The 26265-nt window shown below is 42.6% G+C and overlaps 1 protein-coding gene across 4 annotated transcripts in view; it reads left to right on the forward strand.

Moving 5' to 3' along the window:
• LOC137561378 (cadherin-related family member 4-like) overlaps positions 1-14040 on the forward strand; it is a 121381-nt gene extending 107341 nt beyond the window's left edge. For 3 of the 4 annotated variants that reach the window (XM_068272673.1, XM_068272672.1, XM_068272675.1), the window contains 5 exons: positions 46-176; positions 257-349; positions 5927-5996; positions 7844-7880; positions 12527-14040. In XM_068272673.1, coding sequence (XP_068128774.1) covers positions 46-176; positions 257-349; positions 5927-5996; positions 7844-7880; positions 12527-12582 — 387 coding nt within the window. In that variant the 3' untranslated portion in view covers positions 12583-14040. Of the gene's footprint in view, positions 1-45; positions 177-256; positions 350-5281; positions 5417-5926; positions 5997-7843; positions 7881-12526 lie in introns of those variants that run through there. The other variant, XM_068272674.1, reaches the window with a different exon arrangement.
• The last annotated feature ends 12225 nt before the right edge of the window (positions 14041-26265 follow it).

The raw sequence follows: 26265 nt of genomic DNA on the forward strand, positions 1-26265 counted from the left end.
TAATATACTGCTGTTAGAAGGAATCCTTTAAACCTTTATTTGCAGGTAACAACTGCTGTGCTCGTCCAAGCTTCCTATTTCTGGCATCCTGATACTTGGTTTACTGTTGCTATGACAATCACTGCAGCCTTGTTCCTCTTGTGTCTGTATGCATTGGCATGGGGACTCCTGAAAGAGTAAGGATTACTTAATATCATTGTGAACAATAATTGCCTTATTTAAGGAAGTTATTTCTCACTGGAATTTCTTTTCATAGCATTCCAAAATACGCAAAGTTCTTCCCTTTGTGCCAAGGTTATAAGAAAAGCAACCCTCCAGGCGTGACTGACAACATTCCTAACGGAGAAAGGTAATTCATGGGTTCATTTCAATTATTATGTAGTCACCTCAGGTCTGCCATTAAGATTTTCTGGGCCCCATACTAGGTAAATTTCTGGATCTACCCCATTACACTTGCCTTTACTAAGTATCTCAACTTTCTGCTATCATCATTCATCAAGGTATCTCCAAAATGTGCAGTGTTCCTGGATTATACCTTCATTTTTCAGTTCATCCATAGCATTGCAAGGCCTCAAAGTAGTGGGTTTCCTGTTTTCCATTGCCTTTTGTAAAATATGCCCAGATATTACCTTAGATTTGCAATGCCCCAATGAGTTCAACTCCCATCTTAGACTTTCACTTTACAGCACTGGTAGAACCTTTGACTAGAGAAGGACAGAATTGCTGAGTTTCAATTTCAATGAAATTATGACTTTGGTGTGTTTGTGGTGAACTCAGCCATACATCTGATTGAAGTTAGGATACATTACTAATAGATTTCTACTATGTTATTTAACCACTTTGCACCTAGGCCTGTTTTCCCCTTGAGAACTAGAGCAGTTTTATTTTTCTAGCTATGCCCCTACTTAACCAGCAATAACTTTTTACCTACTTATGAAACCTTAGTAATAAATACATTTTTTTCAGTAAAAACTAGACTTTCTCTGGGTGATATTTTTCCTCAGGAATGATTTTATTTCTTATGCATTTTAAAGGGAAAATATAAACAGTGCCACTGTAGAAAAAGACTTTATATTTTATTGATCTATTTATCCTCTTTATTTTGACACCTAAATTATGTTGCTGGTACACTGTATGACAAAGATGTTTCATTTTGAAATACAGGTATTTTTTTCTTTAACATGTACTTTTTCTTCTATACTGTATTAATAATCAATAATCAAAAGTCAATTTTGAAAATTACATTTTTATTTCAGTCCTTTCATTGGGCAGTATTTTTCCATGAGTACTATTTTTTTAATGCATTGGGAGAAAAAAAATAGAAAAAATACTTTTTTAACCATTGAAGTCTAAACGGAGGGTGTTACTGTAGATAAAAACTCCAATTCTCCTGTTTATCACAAAGCTTCAATACATTTCCTGTCCAGAAGATATGGTGATAATATTGTATTCTAAAATAAATGTCTCCCCATCCAATGGGTCCCATAAAAAAGGTGCACCCCCCCCCCCCAGCCAGGTATAGATGGCCAGATGTGCCATAGTATTAGCCCCACCCAGTATAGACAGCCAGATGTGCCCCAGTATTAACCCCACCAGTAGGGAAAGCTAAATGTGCCCCTTTATCCCCCCCCCCCCGTATAGCTAGCCATATGTACCTCCTTATAGGTTCATAATATGGATAGCCAGATGTGTCCCTCTATTAGCTCCCCCCCCCCCACCAGTATACATAGCCAGATGTGCCACTTAATTAGCCCCAATCCATATATAGCCAGATGTGCCCTTTTATTAACCCATTTCCACTCTGTATATAACCAGATGTGCCGCTTTATTGGCCACTCCCCAACAGATAACCAGGTGTTCCCTGTATTCGGTGCCATCCTTCCCATGCCAATCGCAGGCACAGGGAAGTATTGGTGAGTAAGAATTCCCCCTGTGCAGAGGGGAATTCCATTCCCCTCTACACAGTACAGCTGTCAGTCTGTATGTGCCAGATGGATTGGTTCCTGGCTTGAACACATCATCTATTAGGCATAGTGAGGCAGACTGCGCTGCTTGAATGAGGACAGCAAATAGAAACTCACAGAATATAGTCCCTGATACCCAATTGTTGCATTAGGGGGAAGGGTAAATGCGGGCGGATCGGGCAGGGAGTGGGGGGGGTGGACAGACCCCGTGGAGGGGGGTCATAATTAGTGTAGCTAGGGGGAGGGGGGTAATGAGTACAGGCACATACTAGCATGCATGCTGCGCTCATTTAAAGCAGCAGCGCACTCAAATGTTTGTTTCGGTTGTACAATGGTGTGATCTAGTGCAGCGCTGTACAGGGGACAGCTTACTGACTGACTGATCTTATGGCAGGAGAGCCCGCCATGGGCAGGGCCGGTTCTCTCATGAGACAAGGTGAAACATTTGCATCAGGCGGCAGAGATTACAGAGACAGCATTTTTGTACTGTGTTTACACTAACAGCATGTAGACAGAGTAGGAAAAGAATGAAACTCACATACTCACAGCCAACCAGTGTGCTATTGTGTTGAGCTGCAGCATGTCATGTGAGAACAATAAATAAAGCAAAGCAAATTGTCGGTGCTGTGCGATCATTCCAAATTGGGTGGGGGTGGGGGGTAAATCCTCACAAGTTTGCCGCAGAGTGCGGCAGCAGAGTCATATCCATAAGCCCGCCCTCATTTAGTAACGTACTCCCTGCTGAACCTGTCTGGTATTGATATCTAGTAGGAGTAGATGTGTGCATAGTTCTCCTGCCTTCTTCTTTAGGTAGGGAGATGTTCCACTCTGTGCTGGCATATTCAAGGTTCTTCGGACTATCAGCTGTTTTAGAATAGGTGGTTTTTGATATGCCTACAGATGAGTTCAGAAAATAACTTCCAGTCCATCATCCTTTTTGTAAATGTATTGAAGTTCCCCTTTTTGACCAAAGAGAGGAGGTATATGAAATATAAGGATCTGCTATATTGTGCAGAAGAATTTCAGGAGCTAGCAAGCTAAGTACTAAAAAAAGAAAAATGATGACAAGTATAGGCATGCAATAGTAAAATCGCTACGTACTGCTAAACATGTCTAAAAGTGTACAAATATGAATTCAATAAGGGAGGATGGACAATTATTATGTATTTATTTATTGTATTTATAAAGCGCCAACATATCACGCAGCGCTGGATAGAGTGGGGCCGAACCTCCGATTTTAGGTTCGCGAACCGGGTTCGCGAACTTCCACGTAAGTTTTGGTTCGCGTAAAAGTTCGCGAACCGCAATAGACTTCAATGGGGATGCGAACTTTGAAAAAAAAAATTATGCTGGCCACAAAAGTGATGGAAAAGATGTTTCAAGGGGTCTAACACCTGGACCCCCAGGTGGAGGATACATGCCTAAAGTCCCCGGGAAAAATCTGGATTTGACGCAAAGCAGCGTTTTAAGGGCAGAAATCACATTGAATGCTAAATGACAGGCCTAAAGTGCTTTAAAACATCTTGCATGTGTATACATCAATCAGGTAGTGTAATTAAGGTACTGCTTCACACTGACACACCAAACTCACCGTGTAACGCACCGCAAACAGCTGTTTGTGTAGTGACGGCCGTGCTGGACTGGTGCGCACCATGGCGAGAACATGTATGCAGTGGCAGGTTCACTGAACAGAACAGGTATACAGTGGTGGGTCCACTGAACAGAACAGGTATACAGTGGCGGGTTCACAGAACAGGTATGCAGTGGCAGGTTCACTGAACAGGTATACAGTGGCGGGTTCACTGAACACAACAGGTATGCAGTGGCGGGTTCACTGAACAGGTATGCAGTGGCAGGTTCACTGAACAGGTATACAGTGGCGGGTTCACTGAACACAACAGGTATGCAGTGGTGGGTTCCCAGAACAGGTATGCAGTGGCAGGTTCACTGAACAGGTATGCAGTGGTGGGTTCACTGAACAGGTATGCAGTGGTGGGTTCACTGAACAGGTATGCAGTGGCGGGTTCACAGAACAGGTATGCAGTGGCGGGTTCACAGAACAGGTATGCAGTGGCAGGTTCACTGAACAGGTATGCAGTGGCAGGTTCACTGAACAGGTATACAGTGGCGGGTTCACTGAACACAACAGGTATGCAGTGGTGGGTTCACAGAACAGGTATGCAGTGGCAGGTTCCCTGAACAGGTATGCAGTGGTGGGTTCACTGAACAGGTATGCACTGGTGGGTTCACTGAACAGGTATGCAGTGGTGGGTTCACAGTACAGGTGTGCAGTGGTGGGTTCACAGAACAGGTATGCAGTGGCAGGTTCACTGAACAGGTATGCAGGTATCCAGTGGGCTCACTGAACAGAACAGGTATGGTGGGCTCACTGAACAGAACAGGTATGCAGCCAGGAACAAGCTAAGCCTAACTAATCTTTCCCTATGAGAGACAGTCTGCAGCAGCTCGCCCTACTCTCACTAACGCAGGCACACGAGTGAGCGTAATGGCCGCCACTGCCTGCCTTTTATTAGGGGGGGAGTGGCTCCAGGGGCTAGTGTAGCCTAATTGGCTACACTGGGCCTGCTGACTGTGATGTAGAGGGTCAAAGTTGACCTTCATGGTGCATTATGGGGCGAACCGAACTTCCGCAAAAGTTCGCCTGCGGGACGCGAACGCGAACCACTAAAGTTCACATGGAACTCTAGCGCTGGACATTAGTTAAGGTTACAGACAATATTTAGGGGTGACATACAGCAATAAGACAATACATGAATATATTAAAGCGGAATGAAACCCAGCATTTCTTCTTTGCTCTAATAGATTATTTACAGCATATTACATACAACCAGCATTTTATTTTACTAGAACAGCATTCAACGGGTTAAACATAGGCCTTAGAAGCTCCCCTGCATGGAACTCTGGATGAATCTGAACTAGAGATAATGTTATCTTGTGTTTAATTATATCAAGTGAGAAATGTAAACAAAGGCTTCGCTGACACTGCAAACTCTCCTGAAGACAGTGAGACAATCAGAAAGCATCAGAAAGCATTTGTGCTGATGAATAAAGCAGTTATAAATAAAATGCAAAGTCAGCTTTCAGAGCAAAAAAAGTGTACTTTGGGAACATATAATTTCTAAATGAATAATAATACTTATGCACAAAAGCAAATATGATAACCGTATGGCATCTAAAAAGTAGGAAAACATGTTTTTATTGAATATCATGTTAGGGTTTTATACTGCTTTAAAACCAGATCAGTTTTGTCAGGTGTTCACTTGGTGTTTAATGCACACATTCAATTCTCTCTGTAGTGATTAAAACCTGATCAGGCAGCACAGTATGAGTACAAGGTAATGCTTAGTCAGTCACTGGATGGAAGCATGGAGATTAGGCAAGTCGAGTTTACTCAAGAGTTCACTCAGATACATGGGATGGGCGTGCGGTAATGGAGGTGAGTGAACAGGTAGGAGACATAAGGAGGAGGAATGTAAAATGCTGTTTTTTATATCATATGTCAGATATCCACTGAGTTATGGCATAATTGGAGAACATACCAATTTGGTCCCTAAGACCATATGGTCCAGATTTCAGCCTGGACTAAAATAGATTAATTAACTCTGTCTTTTACAAATATATATGAATCCTGTGAAAATGATAACAGGTTAAATAAGATCTTAAGTGCACAGGGAAAATATAATCTCACACTTTCTGTATGAACTGATTCTTGAAAATGAAAAAAAACTACTTCTTGCAAATTAGCAGTACCTTTACCAGAGGCAGCCACAAGAGGGCATTTCACACTCACTTTTCTCCTCTGAAACTAATTTATTGAAATATTTTACATGGATGCTTTTAAAAGTGCATTACAGGGAAACATGTATTTTTAATGTCTAGATATCCCAAGTATAAATGTCTTAATACATGCCATACTGTACATGTTCTTTTACTGCTTTCAGAAAACAAAATCCAGTAACCAACGACAAAAAGGGCAATGAAAATCCAAGCCTTTTGCCAGGATACCCTTCTGTAAGTTTAAAGTCTATGTATAGCAACCTGAATTAAAAAATGATTCACAGCAGTCATGCATATTTTATATATGCATTAACCAGACCGTGCTAGTTGAATTCTACGTCCTGTTTGTGGCGCTTATTTCTGTTCACTCGCCATGCAGTCTCTATTATGGCAGGGCTCTGTTAGCCAGTCTGGAGTCGATTTCAATGGCTCACATTGATCACAAGCTCAGGAGCCAAGGAAATCAGCACCTGACTGGCTTACAGAGCTCTGCTATCATAGAGATGGTAGAGTGGGTGGCCTGAAGTGACGGGTGATCAGCGGTAGCAGCGATTCTGTGCAGCATGACAATGCGAGCCCTGTTTTTTGGTACCAGTGGTATCTAGTCATTAAGGGGCTAGAGACCGCTGGTAGTGAAGTAGTTAAACAGACATTTATTTTGAATGTACATAGAAATGTTTTGCAAAATATCTGCAGTTTTTGCTAAACAGAAAAAAGAAAATATCTGCTGTACCATTTCATAGCTCCTCATATCATATTCTCAATGATGCACAGGTGCCAGTTCACTCCTCATTCAGTCTGAAGTTGCAATTCCTTACTAGATGCTCATAGCCATGATAGGATATTAGTCTGCCAGCCGACAGGCATGACATTCACAAATAGAGCCCCCCCCCCCTCTAGACCTATGTGACTAATGAGGAGTGTTTCAGACTGACTGGGTGAAAGCAAGCTGCTCTAGATTGCTGAGGAACATTTGTGTAGCAGGTAAAGCATGTATGAATTACATGCATACGCCATCTCTTGTGCTGAGCTTTAGCTGGCAGTATGAGGTGTGCAAGTAGGGATAAGTAGGTGAAAGTCACAAAGTCAGATTTGCAGTGAAGCTGGATTTATGGTTAATTGCAAAGCCCCCCCATCGTTCATCACCAAATTTGCTATGTACACCAGGGCAAAAGTAGATGTCGATATATATTTATTTATTTTTTTATCTTCAAAAGAGACACTGTAGTTTTTGAGAAAATTGAATTCAACCACTTTACCCCCGCGCGTACGGATTTCTCCGCCCCTTTTTCCATCCAGCCACACAGAATTGTATGGACAGTGAGTTGACATGCAGAATTATTCTGCAACACAACTGACCACTGTGAACTAGGCCTGAGAGCATATTTTGGACAGATTCGATCAACCCTATTGTGCAGGCTACAGGAAGGGCCATATTAACAATTATTATTAAAGGGATATTGTAGGGGGGTCGAAGGAAAACTTCTGGAATTTCAGACTTTAAAGTATGAAAACCACTGCGCCTGCATTGCAGTATGGTCTGTGCCTGCACCGTGCGCTCCTGGTGACATCACGGGAAGCAAGGACACTGCATCGCAGTCGCAGTGGTTTTCAGACTTTAAAGTCTGAAATTCCAGAAGTCAACTGGAGGCGGGGCCAGAGCATCGGTGAGTGGCTGTGCAGGCACAGGATGTCTGCGGGGGACCATTAGAAGCCCTGGGTAACTTCAACTCATTTTCCCCCGACCCCCTACAGTATCCCTTTAAACTTTATAAGGCATTAACATATTGCACAGCATTAAACAATGTCACAGATCATGCACATTACAGCATTCAACAATGGTACACAAAATAGATAGGTAACATTGTAGGTATAAATATAGCAGGCAAGTCCATATAAGGCAAAATAAACAACTGCCCCAGGCAATTGTGTTAAACAAAATAGGGCACTTGTTCTGCTGATAAACAAGAGGACGCTTGATGTTGCGGAGGAGGTAGTCAGGCTTTTTGTATATAAAGGCTGTGATTTCAACTGGAAGTGAGTGTAAAAATTTGAAAACCTTTTTTTTATACTTTGCAAAGGCTCCAGCTGTGTTTGATGGCCGAGCAGTTGACCCAGGTAAGAAAACTATAAAGAAATACACTTGAGACTGATATTTTGAGATCCATACAACTGAGGTATTCTTCTGTGCAAACAATAATTGCATGCCTGTGATGGTATAACTGTAGTTTAGGCAAAATAAAAGGAAAACCCCAGCTGAGAATGTCCTAATATCTGTAATTGAATGTACTGGTTTTATGAGAAATGACGATTAAATCTAGGGGTTGGCTTGGGTTCTCTCACTACAATCTTTGGTATTCAAACCTCAGATAGGACGGGAGGATGTCCTCGATTATGGTCATTAGTGGACTGGATATTGGTGTAAGTTTGGCTAGAAAACGTATTACTCTGAAGTGGAAGGATCCCGAGCCGTGCTATTTTAGTGACTGGCGAGCGGAGATTATGATCTTTCTAAATGATAGGATGTTGGAAGGAAAAATAAAATATGATGTATGCATCTGCTAAGTGGATCGATCTGAAACAGTTATGGGAAGAGATTTCCAGTTAGCGTCTTTGAATGAGTGAAAGATGGGGGGGTGGAGCTTATGAGAGGGGTAGTGGGTCGGGAGGTTGAATGGGATTAGGTGAGAGGGTATGAATGTATGTATGAGGTATGCATGATATGTGTTGTTGACTGATGTGGCTTTCTTTTTCTTTTTTTTTCTCTTTTAAGCATAGTATAAGCAATTAGAGGAAAGAAATAAAGTTATTGAATAAGCAAACTATGATGCAAATATGTCCTAGCATTGAGAGCGTGCTGATGAAGCTAAGTTTTTTGTTGGGACATGGCGCAATGTCGCTGCTGATTGTTTGCGATAAGAAAAAAAAAAGAAGAATGTACTGGTTTTATGATTTGACTTCCTAAGCCAAAAATACAGTATGAGAATACAGTAAACAAATATACACAGGTTCCAAGTTATTTAGGTTGAAAAAAGACATACATCCATCAAGTTTAACCAGAAAAAAGTGTGCATGAAAAAAGGGCGCCGTGAAAAAAGGGCTTGGCTTAATAACAAAATGGCGAGGGTGGATAACGAAATCTGATAACGATAAACATCGTTGTCATACTTTGTTAATGATAAATACCGTTGTTAAAACAGATGGGAAATAATAACGAAAATATATTAACGTTAAAAATCATTATGTAATTTAACAACACAGCTTAACACAACTCTACTCTCACACAGAACCTTCCCCTGGTGATGTCTAAAACTAACCACTCCCCTTGTGGCTCCTAACCCTAATTACCCTAATTACCCCCCCCCCCCCGGTGGTGCCTAACCCTAATCCCCCCGGTGGTGCCTAACCACCCCCTGGTGGTGCCTAACCACCCCCCTGGTGTTGCCTAAAATTAACAGCCGATCGGGTGGTGCCTAACCCCAACCATTCCCCCTGGTGTTGCCTAACCCTAACCACTCTGCAGAAACACCCTTTTACACATAGAAACGATGATATCTTTGATAACGTAAAATCTGTACATATAAACAAAATAATATGTCAAAAATTATAATGTTGCAAGCTTCTAAAACGATAACTACTTTAAAGACTGTAATGTTCTAGTGCTGTTAACAATAATTATCGAGGCGCCTTTTTTTCTGCTTTTTTAGCCGTATTAACGATAATTGCATTAAAGTCTATGACGGCACCCTTTTTGTCCACTCTCAGCCGGCGCCCTTTTTTCCTGCTACCAGAAACAAATAATATGATTTAAATAACATATTTATACTTAGTATTATAATTATTATGTATGTGAATATATAAATATAAATACTAAACGTGTAGTATAAATCTGTATCCATGTTTGAAATTGATTAATAGATCATGTTTTTGTTTTTTTCTTTAAATCCAAATTTATACTGCTAACATTAGCTACAAAAAGCAAAAGGTTGTAGGTTTTTCTTTCAATTACAAGAATTGCCATTGAATGGGTATTTGTAATAATTGGAAGCCCCACTCTTGATCTGGCAATGATAAAATGTCATCACTGAAAAAAATCAGCCAGCGTTTTATGCGCATGTTTTTCATAATTGCAGAGTGTGTAACCTGTGTTGTGTTGCTATTGTGCCCTTTCTCCTTGCTTGGAATGAAATACACAAAAAATGCCAAATATGAAATGTGATGACAGAAATTCACTAAAGCTGGCAAAAAAAGCAAATATGATTAATTTACAGGAAAACCAGCTATGCCATGCAAGAACAACTACACAAGGAATTTCATAATTGAGATTCAGAGCATAACAACCCACTCTTTGTCAAAGGTTTTCTGATAAGAAATGTCCACATGTTGTGCAGTAAGCTGACCTTCAATGTAGGTAAACCACAGTCAGAATCTCCTGGCTCTTATATGTTGTATGCAGCAGTGCTGGTCGTAATGGAAAAATCTACGCTTACGGATCATTACGCGTAATTTTACGCTATTACGCATTACGCAATTACGGTTACAGCGTAGGAAATTATCTACGGTACATCACTGTAATTACGCGTAAACTTACGCAATTACGCGTAAGGATACCGTAATGAAGGCGCTTACACTACAATGTTACGCGTAGTGCCGTAATACCCATTAATGCGTATTTTTTTACGCATGCGGACGATATGTACGCAATAGCCGTCAATGTGACAGTTATTGCGTACATATCATTCGTATGCGTCAAAACGTACGCTTATACTGAAGGGCGGGAGAAGATACTATTGGTTGCTTAGGATGTTGACTGATTGGCTACTCATAGAAAATGGGAGATTTTACGTTAGTAATTACGCGTAAAATTACGCGTAAGTGTTCGTAAAATTACGCATGCCTAGCAATTACGGTAGACAGTGTAATTACGATACCACTTACGGTCTTACGCGTAAATAATTACGCATAAGACCGTAAGTTACGCGTAACGCTTACGCGTAAATTTACATTGAATTACGATGCGTAATTACGCTCATGCGTAATTTCGGCCCAGCACTGGTATGCAGGCAGGAATATAAAGAATATGCATCATGTACATGTTTCTGGAATTAGTTTGACAACTGAGTGGTGACAAGGTCAGAGCTATGGTAACGCACTAGGGCATTTATTGATAATATAATTACATGTTCCTGTTGCTTCTAGGAAAAAATATCTGCTTACATTTTTGTCCCATGTTATTAAAAGTGTTAAAGTGAATCTAAAGCAATATTTAAAAAAAAAAAAAAAAAAGATACTCCCTTAAGGAGAGGGAAGGATCTGGGACCTATAGAGTCTAGTCGTTCCTCTCCTCATCTGCTCGTTCCCCGCAGGCTCCACCGTTCAAATCTCCTATTGCGGGAGAATTTGGAAGTCTTCAGGAGCCTAAGTGCTCCCGAAGACAGGCGACTTTGTACTACACACGCACAAGTGCTCGAGAGTGGGCGTTCTCAGGTGCACAGTACGGAGTGGCCCGTCTTCAGGTGCCCGAGTGCTCCTGAAGACTTCCGAAGCCCACTTGAAGTGGAAGAGAGCAGTCTCCGACCCATGGGTCAGAGACTGCTAACAGGGGAGCCTGTAAGGAAAACACAGGGACCAGGAGAGGACCAGGAAGGCTTTAAAGGACCCAGAACCTCCCCTCTCCTTAGCTAGATATCTTTTTTTTTACATATCCCTTCAGACTTCCTTTAAAGCCACCTTTATGAAGAAGATGTTTATAAGTGAACAATAAAGCAGTCTTCATATTTTTGTTTTTGCGTTAATACCAGTACTTTTGGCTTTGAATTAACTTTAAGCATTACATGTTGACAATAAGGACTAGAAATGCATGAATGCACCCTGGTTTTTTTTTAGAACCAGAAGCTGCCTGGCACTTACCTTTCTGACATGTATTATGTAATGCTATAGGATGTTTACCAGTACACAATACTGCCCATGCAGAGATGAAGATATATGGAGTACAGTCTCTCCCCTTGCTGGTGTCATCTCATGAAACTTCACAGTAGTTATTGTAGCTCTATATACATACTTTGGTATGGCCTGAAAAATCCATGTCTTATTATTCAGAGCTATTGGCCAGTCAGCAATGCCCAGAGCAACACCACATGGGCCTTGCCAGTATTTCTGGATAGTCTGTTATGGCATAAATTTGGCTAATGCCACCAAAAAAGTGAATCTATGTTAGTTTTTATTATGGCTTCTTCTGTTAATGGCCTTATTGCGGTAGTAAAGTAACAGTGCTGGCATTAGATGTTGCCCTGAAAATCATCAGGGAGAGCGCAGGCTTCCAGATACACATAGCAATAGGGGCATTGTGAGCTGCTTAAGGCGACTATTACACTGCCAATCAGAAATGCAGAGGGGAGAACTCAATCGTTTCCCTCTGCACTTGCTCTGTTTTTTTTATATCCAATTTTGGTGCAATTAAAAAGTCCCGTTCAATTGCACTGAATGGCAATCACACCACAAATGCTGCAGCATCACAATGCAACACAAGCAATGGAAAGAGAGCACCACAATTTGCCTGATAAAGCAAGCGTCCTTGCGAACAACTGCGAACTATGTGTGCTCCAAAAAAAATGTATCGAAGCACACACTTATTTCTGGTTTAATAAAACTATTATTTCCTTTTGGTTATCAGTTTTATTAATGTAGCATTATATGTGTAGCATAGCTTATTAAATGAAAACTTTATATGTATGGAACTTAACTATGATTTCTGTTTTGCCTAGTTTCTGGAAAACACTTCCTGTTTAATAGCTATACAGGAGAAACCAAGTGGATTTAGCAGTCAACGTTCATGACATTGTTTTTTCTTCTCTTGGACCACTTTTGTGATTATATTTACTAACGAGTCTATGAACACTGGAGAGCATAAATGGTCCTGAAGACCTGACATGGATTTACTAAAATCTTCTGTTATGAGGCAGCAAGCGTCTGCAACTGTAGCCCGAAGTTATCCAGACCAGAGCTCATGAATTAGCTGTTTTTCTATGCAGTCATTTTCATGTATAGGTGCTTGCAGTGATATTTAAATATACTGTACAATGTTCCAGATGTTAAAACAAAAATGTTGATTGAACTGTATGCAAATAACTGCAATGGCACAACTGTAAATTCACTCCTTTTTAGCAATCCTCACCAAGGTTGGATATGTCACAATATGTGAGCACTGAGCACTGCAAAGCTTTTCCTCTTATAGCAGATCAGTTTTAATAAACTCAGATTAATTCTAAAATTCAAATCTCTACACGATCTTCACCTCGGATACATAAAGGTCTTGTTGCAACTGCATCACACCTCCCACAATCTCAGATCAACAGGATCTAATAACTTGACTACCACCAGTGTCCAACTCAAAACCTTTGGAGCCAGAGCCTTCTGTAATCCTTACCATTCCTTTTGGAATGCCTTGTCACACCAACTCAAGACAGCTCCAACCCTGGAGACGTTTAAATCAAAACTGAAAAGGCTTTTATGATCACATAAACCTTTCCCTTGTAACACATCTCAAATCACAACTATATACTGATCTGATCTAAAAGGCAAACACAGTCCAGGCAAGGTCCTCAAATGCAGCTTTATTCAAAAGTTTTCATGCATCAGCATAAAATGTCTATGCAGTGGAGAGCAGGAAGCAGGGTCGTAACCATGCAAAACATTTTAATCTGGAGGGCTACCCAAATGAATCCTGCTTGTGCATACAAGGTTTAATGTGCTTGCTAACCACCTGGAGTGCCAAATAGGAACTGGCAATATACAGAGTCTGATGTTGGACAGCAAACGGTGGAACGCAGGAAGAGTATCGGGACTCCAGAAGCAAGTGACATCACAACCTGGCCTGGCGTGACCTGTAAGTCGCCAGCTCCAGTATGTTAGAGCAGCTGGCCGGTGCTCACATGCGAAGTACAGTGGATGACACAAGAACTTGGAGAAAAATTATGGTACACGTGAGTGTGGCTAACCTATAACGAAGTGCACTTTAGTATAAGGTCTGATTGCAGCAAGGTATACAAGCAGAAAAGTCCTTGTATCATATTTACATAGATATTTTATCTAACTCCACTTTAACCACTTGAGGATCGCAGTGTTAAACCCCCCAAAAGACCAGGCCTTTTTATTGTTAATTGGCCACTGCAGCTTTAAGGCCAAGCTGCAGGGCCGCGCAACACAGCACACAAGTGTTTTCCCCCCCCCCTTTCTCCCCACCAACAGAGCTCTCTGTTGGTGGGGTCTGATCGCTCCACAGTTGTTTATTTTATTTTATTATAAATATTTATTGTATTTACTTTTTTAATAAATTTTGCTTTTTTTAATTTATATTCCCCTGCTACCTCCCTCCTCCCACCAGCCAATCAGGGTGATCAGCTGTCATAGGCTTCAGCCTATGACAGCCGATCACTCCCTGTAATAGTTGTGGAATTATCTCCGTGGTCAGCGCAAAACATGTACGCTGACACTGCGGAAACCCTCCACAAGCGCTTGGAAGGGAACCCAGCTTTGGTGCAAATGCACCTGTAGAGAGGAATTCCAACCGGCAGATGGAGCTGTGGAGTACAGAGGAACACGGTCTCTGTACCACCACAGATGGCAGATGGAGATTGCACGAAGTGAAGCAATACAGGGCAAGATAGCCACTCGAGAGAGAGTGAGCACAGAGACAGAATGTATGTATGCCCACCAATCTAGTCGCCACCCGGCGACGGTTGACATACAGCAAGCGAAGACCAAAGTGAGAAAGCAATCGCAAGAATGGCGATTGCTAACAGAGATACAAGACTGAGTAAAGACAGATCATAGAATGAATAAAGACAGAACCAATTAGCAAACTGCAATCCAACATGAAGGAACTGACAAGACTAGCTAAACGCGGTCACCAAACGTTAAGCGCAATAGCGACAAAGCGCGATCAAGGCACGGTCACCGCGCGTTAAGCGCAACAGCGACAAAGCGTACTAACCCTAACTAACTATTGAACACAGAACAAAAAGACAAACAGATGGCGAGAACGCTTTGCTAATCGGTTGCCTAACACCAGACAACAGCAAGCGTTCACACCAGACAAAAGCTCTGGCCCGCACTGCAGGAACATAGGTCAGAAGGATCCACTGCTTCTACCGCTAGGGCAAATGCGATCCAGACAGACAGACAGATGGAGCAACCAGTAGCAACCGCTGCTCTGGCTTACACTCCAAGACAGAGTACAGAAGGATCCTCCGCCTCTACCGCTAGGGCGAATGCGATCCAAACAGAAAGATAGATGGAGCAACCAGTAGCAACCGCTGCTCTGGCTTACCCTCCAAGACAGAGTACAGAAGGATCCACCGATAGGGCGAATGCAATCCAAACAGACAGAGCGATTCACTATCAGCCGCCGTTGGAGAAAGTGCAATCGCAACAGATAAGACAAGACAGAACTAGGCAATACAGATAATAAACAACCTGACTGCACCAGAAGGAATGCTAAGTGCACTCCCAAGGATAAACTACTCTAAGACAATATTTAGCAAACAATTAGCAGAGGGGCTGAAACTGAAGGTATGTCCAGCAGAACCAAACCTTTATGACCAGCAGGGAATTCTGGGAGGAAATGGCATTTAAACTGCAAGCCTTCAAGAGAGGCAGAGCTATCAATAACCAGATAAGTGAATGCAAATCCCTCACCAGAACAGCAAGTCTGAAACTTGCAGAGTGAAAACAGGTCTCCTTTCCAGGGACCTGCAGCATACAGACCTGAAAAATGGTCAAAAAGCTGCCTGCCTGTGCAGACAGCAGAGCAGATCATTACACTCCCCAGTCTCAGGAGGGGACAGCCGTGTCACACAGCTGTCCACAGTACAGCGCTGTTGCCGATCGCAGCGCTGTACATGTAAATAGATGGCGATCAGAGCCGGCCTTTGGGGGTGGCAAGTGGGGCAATCACCCCAGGCCTCGCGCCTGAAGAGGCCCCACACTCTCAGCGGCGGTGGGGAGAGCAGGCATAGTTAAAACCCACATTTCTTCTGCTGATCATCGCAGCTTCCATCTCCTCCTCTCCCAGCATCTGACGTATTGGTAACAGTGCCCCCTGTGATGACGTGAACGCATGTCACCACAGGGGGGCGCTGTTACCAATACACAGATGCCGGGACAGGAAGGAGATGGAAGATGCGATGATCGGCAGAAGAAATGTGAGTTTTAACTTCAATGCCTGCTCTCCCCACCCCTGCAGCCACTTGCCAATCTAATCTATACTGCGGGGCACCCATCTAATCTATACTGCGAGGCACCCATCATCTATACTGCAGGCCACCCATCATCTATACCGCGGGGCACCCATCATCTATACTGTGGGGCACCTATCATCTATACTGCGGGGCACCGATCATCTATACTGCGGGGCACCTATCATCTATACTGCGGGGCACCTATCATCTATACTGCAGGCACCTATCATCTATACTGCGGGACACCTATCATCTATACTTCAGGCACCTATCTAATCTATACTGCAGAGCACCTACCTACCTATCTAATCTATACTGCAGGCACCTATCTAATCAATACTGCAGGCACTATCTAATCTATACTGCAGGCACCTATCTAATCTATACTGCAGAGCACCTACCTATCTAATCTGTACTGCAGGTACCTATCTAATCTATACTGCAGGCACCTATCTAATCTATACTGCAGAGCACCTACCTATCTAATCTGTACTGCAGGCACCTATCTAATCTTTATTGCGGGGCACTTACCTATCTAACCTATACTGCAGGCACCTACCTTTCTAAACTATACTGCAGGGCACCTACCTATTTAACCTATACAGAGTGTGTGTTTCCACAGTGTGTGCGTGTGTTTCCACAGCGTGTCTGTGTGCGTATCCACAGCATATGTCTCTAGGCCCCGCATATGACTCTCGCCCCAGGCCCTGCATACTCTAAGGCCGCCTCTGACGGCGATCATGCCATCTAAGTCTCCCGAGCGGCAATTTCCACTCGGAGACTGAAGAGGGGGCGGAGCTCCACCCCCAAGCAGGAGATGCGCACACAGCCTGCGCGCGATCTACTGCAAAATGCAGCCCCAGGACTTGACGCCAATTGGCGTTAGGCAGTCCTCGGGCTGCCACCGCGACCATGCCCGTTGGCATGGGGCGTGGGGCGGTCTTTAACCACTTGACGACCAGTGGCTTTTCCTATGATCTGTGTTGCGTGGGCTCTCCAGCCCGCAGCACAGATCGGGATAGAGACAGGGCGATCAGACTTACCCCCTTTTTTCCCCACTAGGGGGATGTCCTCCTGGGGGGGTCTGATCGCCGCCGGCTTGCTGCGCTTTGCGGGGGGGGCTCTTCAAAGCCCCCCTCCGCAGCGTTCTCAGCACTCCGTCCCTCTCCCTCCCTCTCCCTTCCCCTCTGAGCTGCGCAGGACAGATATCCGTCCTGCGCATTGTAGGATAGGCTTCAGCCTATCATATGCCGGCGATCCCCGGCCAATCAGAGGCCGGGGATCGCCGATCTGCCCTACGGCGCTGCAGCGCAGCAGCGCCGTATGATGTAAACAGCGGGGATTTCTTCCTCGCGTGTTTACATTTTGCCGGTGAGCCGCGATCGGCGGCTCTCCGGCTGTTCACGGAGACACCCTCCGTGAACTGACATGGAAAGACGACCAGTTTACGCCAATCGGCATTAGCTGGTCGTCAAGAGGTTAAGTAGTTAAGGCAATTTAGGACATAAGATGTATATAACATAGGAGCATGGTTATAGAGAAGACTGGATAGGAGAGGTTAAAAGTACTTGTCCATACCTTGGAATCTTTTTATACAAGTTACAGGGTTCCTTACATGCACATGTGGATACAGCTTTTTATTCACAATTTTTTTATTTGAATTCTTTAGGGGCAAATCAGAGTGCTTCTATTTGTATGAATGGATGGAGATGGTCTACATGTTTTATATAGCTCATGTAGATATCATTGGAACAGTAAACACATACCTTGAAACAATTTTATGATTGATAACATAATTGATAATATAAGGTTACTATATAATAAAAGAAAGTTTAGAAACTTTATACGTCTGAGTCTGAGTGCCACTCTCTCCCCTTCTCTCTTTTTTATATTTATTTCCTGACCTTGAGTTTGGGAAAGGGGAGACCCAGGCCCTGAGAGTGAAGCAACTGACCCTGTATATAGCAGCGCCTGCCAAGATATTTTCCCTTGACTTCCTCAACTGATTGCAGGACTAATTATGGTTTAATCCCCTTTTTAGTAATAACTGAATATGAAATAATTAACAGCTGATGACTTATTCCTGATACACACCATCAGATAGATGGCTCAAATCGATTATTTCTGACAGATCCGATCCGATTTCCAATTATTTTTCAGATTTTTGTATAGAAGTGATTGGAAAATCGGTCAGAAAAACTATTGGTAATCAAATCGGACCGTTAAAATGATTTGTTGGCAATTTATTTCTGGTTCCCTCCCTGCTCAACAAAATCAGTTTCATAATCTTGCTCTATTGTTTTAGAGGGATTTAGAACATTTCAAACCTAGCCTAGGAACTATCATAACCTGTCTACTATTAGATGGCAAACATTTACTATCCTCACCTATGTTGTAGGAAACATCATGATCCCTACCCCTCACTTTTATACTAAAACATGAACAAAGCTGCATGGGAGAAACCCTCTGAACAATACAATCTGCGACAATAGGAGGCCTCTGGTCAGGAAAGGGGACTCAACAGACACACAGGCAATGTGCTCCCAATATGAACAGAAATTAACCTGTTTTTAGCTAAGCACGGCCCCAGAAAATCATAGTTAATGTTTATATGTTTGAGTTCAGTTATCCTTTAAATAATAACTGGCAAGGAGCAGAGGCAGAATTTCAGTTGCCTGTTTATATTGTAAACCGATTAATTACTGCAACCCTCCCTGTCAAACCCAGGATTAATTATCTTAAATGGAACAATTCAGGGGGACACTCTGTACTTTTACCTCTGACCAAGTTTTCCCTTTTCCCTGAAATATGTCTGTACACCTTGAAGGGGAAAGCATTAACAAACTGCCGCCATAATTTGATTTTAATCAAAATGAAAACAATCAGTAAGAAACATTACATCCCATTATTAAACTTGAAAACAATATTCCCCAATGCTTTTTAATACTATCTATTTTTAAATGCATGACAAAGTTATACTATTAACTTTGCTTAAAGGAATACTATCGATTGAAACGACTTTTTTTTTTAATACTCTATATTAGTGTACACATTACCACTAGTGCTAGGGGCACTTTATTTATTCACCCAGGTCTCTCTCCCTCTATCCCTGCTTAAAAATTCATTTCTCACACAGCTCATAGTAGTTTGGGTCAACCTGAGCCGCTTGGTTACTCTGTCACACAGCTCACAAATATATTTCACTGTGTCACTCACAGCATGCAGCAGACATGAGGAGAAATATGCTGATCTGAGGTGGTAACAGGTAACTAAATGAGCTGGAATATTCCTGGAATATAACTAGCTATACCATGAGTCTGTGTTTACACTCAGACTGGCTGCCTGCTTGAGGTGATTCACTCCAGGCTGCATCCACTTTACAAGCTGCTGAGAGGGGCAGACCACTGTCTACAATTAGCATTATTAGTATCTTTATCAGTCAAGAGAAGCAAAGATAATAAACACACATTGCTAGAATCTTTAACCCCTTACCACCATATCAATAAGATTATTTCAGCAAGGTGATAATTAAACTATAAACTGAGGAGTTGATAGCAACTCCCCTGTGCAGAGATATGGTCTAGCCCTCTGGGAGCTCAGTATTAGATACATTTTGTATCCAACACTGACGCCAAAACTGACGGAGGATTTTACAGCTGAGAGGAACAGCTGTGTGAGGAATCAAATTGCTCCTAGTACTTGCCCTAATGTGTGCTACAACATACAGCATTTAAAAATAAATGCATACATCGATAGTATTCCTTTAATGTAATCCTGCTATAATATTTATATAATTGTATGAGAAAAAAAATGAATCAAATTTTGACCTTTAACCACTTGCCGACCGCACACTCATAACGTGCGTCGGCAAAGTGGCAGCTGCAGGACCAGCGACGCAGTACTGCGTCGCCAGCTGCAGCCTAATTAATCAGGAAGCAGCCGCTCGTACGAGCGGCTGCTTCCTGTCAAATCACGGCGGGGGGCTCCGTGAATAGCCTGCGGGCCGCCGATGGCGGCTCGCAGGCTAGATGTAAACACAAGCGGAAATAATCCGCTTTGTTTACATTTGTACGGCGCTGCTGCGCAGCAGCGCCGTAAGGCAGATCGGCGATCCCCGGCCAATCAGCGGCCGGGGATCGCCGCCATGTGACAGGAGACAGCCTGTCACTGGCTGCACAGGACGGATAGCGTCCTGTGCAGCCCGGCTTACCAAAGGGGGCCAGGTAGGAGAGGGAGGGGGAGCATTTCGCCGCGGAGGGGGGCTTTGAGGTGCCCCCCCCGCCAGCCACTCGCAGGCAGCAGAGATCAGACCCCCCCAGCACATCATCCCCATAGGGGGGAAAAAAGGGGGGCAATCTGATCTCCCTGCCTGCACCCTGATCTGTGCTGGGGGCTGCAGAGCCCACCCAGCACAGATCAATCAAACTAGCGCTGGTCCTTAAGGGGGGGTAAAGGGTGGGTCCTCAAGTGGTTAAGTAAAAATGGGGCTCCCTAGGATGCACGCTGGATAGTTAAAAAAATTTGACTTACATTCGTATTTGTTTGTACATAAGTATAAACAAAGCAAACTTTGCAGTTACAGAATATAACACTAGAGTGCAGCATAGCATCACAAAAATATCTCCAAAAAAACCCTATCATGCAATGACAGCATATTTAACAAAGTGATTTGTGTGTATTGTGTTTTGTACTTTGAAGATTATTGTATGTATAATAGTTGTATACAATAAAAAATAAAATAACAAAAAGACAAAACATTTAAAAAAATGTTGTATATAATTTGTTTATGTCTCATAATACTGACCACATAAAAACATAAATGATATTGACATTTCTGCTTACTACACACATGCACCTAATTTTACTTTATTAACCACTTCACCACTGAGGGGTTTTACCCCCTGAGCACCAGAGCAATTTTCACCTTTCAGCGCTCCTTCCATTCATTCGTCTATAACTTTATTATTACTTATCGCAATGAAATGAACTATATCTTGTTTTTTTCGCCACCAATTAGGCTTTCTTTAGGTGGGACATTATGCCAAGAATTATTTTTTTCTAAATGTGTTTTAATGGGAAAATAGGAAAAATGTGGGGAAAAAAATAATTATTTTTCAGTTTTCGGCCATTATAGTTTTTAAATAATGCATGCTACTGTAATTAAAACCCATGAAACGTATTTGCCCTTTTGTCCCGGTTATAAATCCATTTAAATTATGTCCCTATCACAATGTTTGGCGCCAATATTTTATTTGGAAATAAAGGTGCATTTTTTTCAGTTTTGCGTCCATCCCTAATTACAAGCCCATAGTTTATAAAGTAACAGTGTTATACCCTCTTGACATAAATATTTTAAAAGTTCAGTCCCTAAGGTAACTATTTATGTATTTTTTTTAATTGTAAATTTTTTAATTTTTTTTTAATTACAAAAAAAAAAATAATGGGGAGTGTGGGAGGTAATGAGTTAATTTTATGTGTAAAAGTCATTTATTTGTATGTGAAAAATGTGTAGGGTGTAGTTTACTATTTGGCCACAAGATGGCCACAGTAACTTTTTGTTTTAATGCGACCTCCAAGCTTCCTTCCGGAAGCTTGGAGGAAGAATAAGGAGGCTAGACACGTGAGTTTTTTCTCACAATGATCGCGCTGCCCATAGGAGAGCAGCTGATCATTGCGGGGCTTAGATCAACGAACGGGAATGGATTTTCCCATTCATTGATCTCTGGGCGAGCGGGCGGCGGCGTGTTTACTAGCGGCGGGCGGCGTGTTTACGAGCGGGAGCGCGGGCAGCGTCGGGAACGCGGAAAGTACGTGTTTCTCCGTCCCTGGTTTTTAAAGGATGGAAAAAGGGGCGGAGAAATACGTACGCGCGGGGGTAAAGTGGTTAATAATTACTTTTTACATTTTGAGGTATTTGGTGACAGTGATTTTTAAAACCTGCATTAAAATACCACTTCCTTACAGGCATGGCAAAAAAAAACAAAAACACTTTTTTTGTGCACTGGGGTGACAGAAATGAATTCTCAATTAATTCTCAACTCTCTGCCCATGTAGTTACTTCGAAGGATTTTCCAGAACATTTGAAGAAAAATTTCAGAATTAGAAAAGATAGCGTCTATTTCACAGATAGAGAGAGAGAGAGAGAGAATGAGAGAGCGAGAGAGAGAGAGAATGTGTTGTTGTGTGTGACTGAGTATTCCACTCCTGCAATGACCATTGTCATCTAGTCAATGGTCATCTAGCAAACTGGCAGTATATGTCATGCAACGACACAGCGCCAGGGATTATGTTGCCATAAGCATAAATGGAATCCCATCCACCTCCAGAGATTGCACCTTCAGTCTGCGTTCCTATAGTGCAGCTTAATGCACCCAAACAGAGAAGCAGAGAGGGGTTTCTCTCAGTGGATATAAAGTCAACTTTTATTCAAGCAAGGCACATCAGGTACAGAAACAGATCACTCACATAAGGAGGGTTCTATGCCTCTATAGGACCCGCTCCGGAAACTTTGCTTCCCACCCTTGTGGTACTTTTAAACAGAAAGCGATCAGTGGTGTCCAGCCCGCTCTCGTCCCAACTAGTTTCGACCTTTCGCCGTCATCAGGTATCCCCTGAGATTGCAGACTGAAGGTGCAATCTCTGGAGGTGGATGGGATTCCATTTATGCTTATGACAACATAATCCCTTGTGCTGTGTCATTGCATGACAGTTTATGTGAAGGTGAAGAGGATCTACCCTAGTCACAGCAGCAGAGGTGGTTGCTGAGCAGCAAAGTTATTGTGATCATCTTGTATGGAGCGCCTCTTACCATATTTTTATACACTGGCAGTATATGACAGTTATTGTATTTTACACTACACAAATCGTGAGACTTATATAGTGTTGCAAGCATAACCTAGAAAGTAAAGGTGGCCATACACTGGCCCAATTCGCGGCTGTTTCGACAGCAGATTCGATCCTGGGATCGAATCTGCTGCCAATCGTTCGCGCTAAACGCACCCGCCGATCCGATTTCCTCCCGAAATCGGATCGGTCCGTCGATCGCGCCGTGCGGGAAATTACCCTCGATCGCCCGCGGGTAGGGTGCACGTCTCTAGCGGCGGCCGATCCGATCAGGTATACATTACCTGACGCTGGCTCCCGGGCGTCTTCTCCGTGCTGCACCGCTCTGTTCCGGCTCCATCCCGGCGCTTCCTGTGTCACTGCAGTGACCAGGAAGTTCAAATAGAGGGCACTCTATTTGAACTTCCTGGTCACGGAGTGACACAGGAAGCGCCGGGATGGAGCCGGAACAGAGCGGTGCGGTGCAGCGTGGAGAAGACGCCCGGGAGCCAGCTTCAGGTAATGTATACGGGGGGGGGGGGGGGGCACAGGCGGCAGGAGCAGCTCAACAGATTGTGATCGGTTTCAGGCTCAAATCGATTCACAATCTGTTTGCAGTAAAGGCAGCCATACGATCCCTCTCTGATCAGATTCGATCAGATAGGGATCGGTCAGCTGGTCGATCTAATGGCAAATCGACCAGTGTATGGCTACCTTAAGTGTATACACTGTTATGCTAGGTACACACCATACAATTTCCCAGCAGATTTACCTGCCAGATCGATTATTTCCAACATATCCGAATCTATCCGAATCTGAATTTCGATCGATTTTTCGATTTTCCGATCGATTTCTATAGTAGTGAACGGAAATTAATCAGAAAATTGATCGGAAAACGATCAGAAAATCTAAAAATCTATAAAAATTCAGATCAGACATGTTGAAAATAATCGATCTGGCAGGTAAATTTGCCCGAACATTGTATGGTGTGTATCTAGCATAAGTGTATCAATAATGACAAGGTAGGGTATGTTTTTCTTTATCTTTATAGAAGAGCCACTGCATGTTTTTATAGAAATGCCATTGTACATATTTACAGATGGGCCACTGTAAATTTATATAAAAGGACCGCTGTGATTGGAGGATCATATTGATGATTAGTGGAAGAGTAGAGTAGAAAGACGGGGCATGTTCTCTGGGCTAATCAGGGCAGATTTCTGAAAAGGCCACAAAGGCCTGAATCTTGGGCAAGCTGCCATCCAAGGTGGTGACCAGTCATAGCAGAAGGGTTGCTGCATACAGAAGCAATGGCTGTGAATGAAAATGAGACTATAAATGGATAGGGGCCAGTGCTGCTTAAAGTGTACCAGAGATGAACTAACATAAAAGATTCATACATACCTGGGGCTTCCTCCAGCTCCATCTGCATGGATCACTCCCCATCCTCAGTTTTCTCCCTCCTTGGTACTGGGTCCCGTAACTTCGCCAGTCACGGCCAGTCTGAGCATGCACAGTGCGCTCCCTCCTTTTTTCCCTCTTTCAGCACCCTCTTTCTGAGTTCATAATTTTTTACCATTAAAAGACTACTTAGGCTACAGCAAAATCCTTAACTACTTTGGCCTTTTGCACGTATAATATACGTCCAAAAGGCCGCATGTCCACTCCTGTGCGCTCCCAAGGCTGATCGCGTGCATGCACGCGCGCTCCCGGCCCGTGGTTCATTATCCAGGGAATCAGTGAATCGGGACATGATGCCCGATCATTGATCCCTTTCCCTGGCAGAAAAAGCGACGACTTCTCTCAGAAGCCTCGCTCTTTCAGTCTCCTACGTCCCTCTAAGTGTACATGTTACACTTAGAGTGACGTCATGTAAACAAACTCAAGGTTGCCATCTTGTTGGCAAAAAGTAAAACTAGATCTACATGTAAAAAAAAATAAAAATAAACACATATTTACATAAAAAAATTACTATTTACATCCCACCCTCCCAAAAATACCCAAATAAAATGTTTAATAAAAAAAATCAAAAAGACATTACAATAAAAACATAAATATTTACCTAAGGGTCTGAACTTTTTAAATATCCATGTAAAGATGAAATATTTCTATATATATATATATTTTTTTTAATTATAAGCATTCAAATAGTGATGGATGCAAAACGGAAAAACATGCACTTTTATTTCCAAATAAACTATTGTCGCCATACATTGTGCTAGAGACATAATTTAAATGGTGTAATAACCAGGACTATTAGGCAAATACAATATGTGGGTTTTAATTATGGAGGCATGTATTATTTTAAAACTATAATGGCCGAAAACTGAGAAATAATGAGTTTTTTCTGGTTTTTTTCTTATTCTTCCTGTTAAAATGCATTTACAGTAAAGTAGCTCTTAGCAAAATGTACCACCCAAAGAAAGCCTAATTGGTGGCAGAAAAAACAAGATATAGATCAGTTTATTGTGATAAGTAGTGATAAAGTTATAGGCAAATGAATGGGAGGTGAACACAGATACAAAGCACTACAACCCACTGCAGCCAGGAACTCTGTTTAAAAAATGCCTCAGCCCTGTATCATACTAAGGTTGTAACTGTGAAAACTGCAAGGTGGAGTTGTGTGGAGTTTTGTGGCCACATGATCACTTTTTATATTGGCACATGCTGGATAAATTCACTCTGGCACTAGAAAAAAACATTAACCAAAAAAGTGATGCAAACATGGCTTCTTTACTCATTTTATGTTTTAGGAAGGTGCAGTATGTTGCCCAAACACATCCCAGCCCACATTCTAGCTGATAGCAGACCGCTGTGAGCTGACCTTCCTGGCTTCTCACTGTGGAATGCATGCTTATTGACTTTATGGATATTGTCTATAGGAATATATGGAGAATGTGAAATATGTGCTGCCTGCAAATGATGAAGCAGGTCCTTCTCACAGCAGAACATCTGGCCATCACGGAAGGCTTGTTAGGAGTGGTCTCCTTTCTGGTCTTGTGGACAGCATTAAAGATCAAATGAAAGTGTGTGTGGTGGGATAGCTGGTGGGAGGTAAAGTGTGTCAAACATTTTTCGCTACAGTTAAAGTATTAAAATAATGCGTTCCACGTTAATTTTTATTGTAGTGGCATATTAATGATATTAACTTTGCAAGGTGTTGTGAAGTTTATTGTTGGCTGGTTTCTAGATGCACAGATGCAGCATACTCTACAATCTCACTATAATGTTATCACTACTATTCTCTGGTGGAAGTGTACAACATCATGAGCTAGTGAGTGACATCATGCTGGGCATACAACGCTCAATTCTCCCTCTCGATCAATTCCCCGCTCGATTCCGCAGGCAATTCTCTTATCTTCTCTTATCTAGCTCATTTTTCTTATCTTTTTGCATTGTCCTCAATGCAAAATCGAGCGGCGAACCGATATGGCAGGAGATCGGAC

The sequence above is a fragment of the Hyperolius riggenbachi genome, chromosome 3 (assembly GCF_040937935.1).
Source record: "Hyperolius riggenbachi isolate aHypRig1 chromosome 3, aHypRig1.pri, whole genome shotgun sequence".
In the NCBI taxonomy this organism is placed as follows: domain Eukaryota; kingdom Metazoa; phylum Chordata; class Amphibia; order Anura; family Hyperoliidae; genus Hyperolius; species Hyperolius riggenbachi.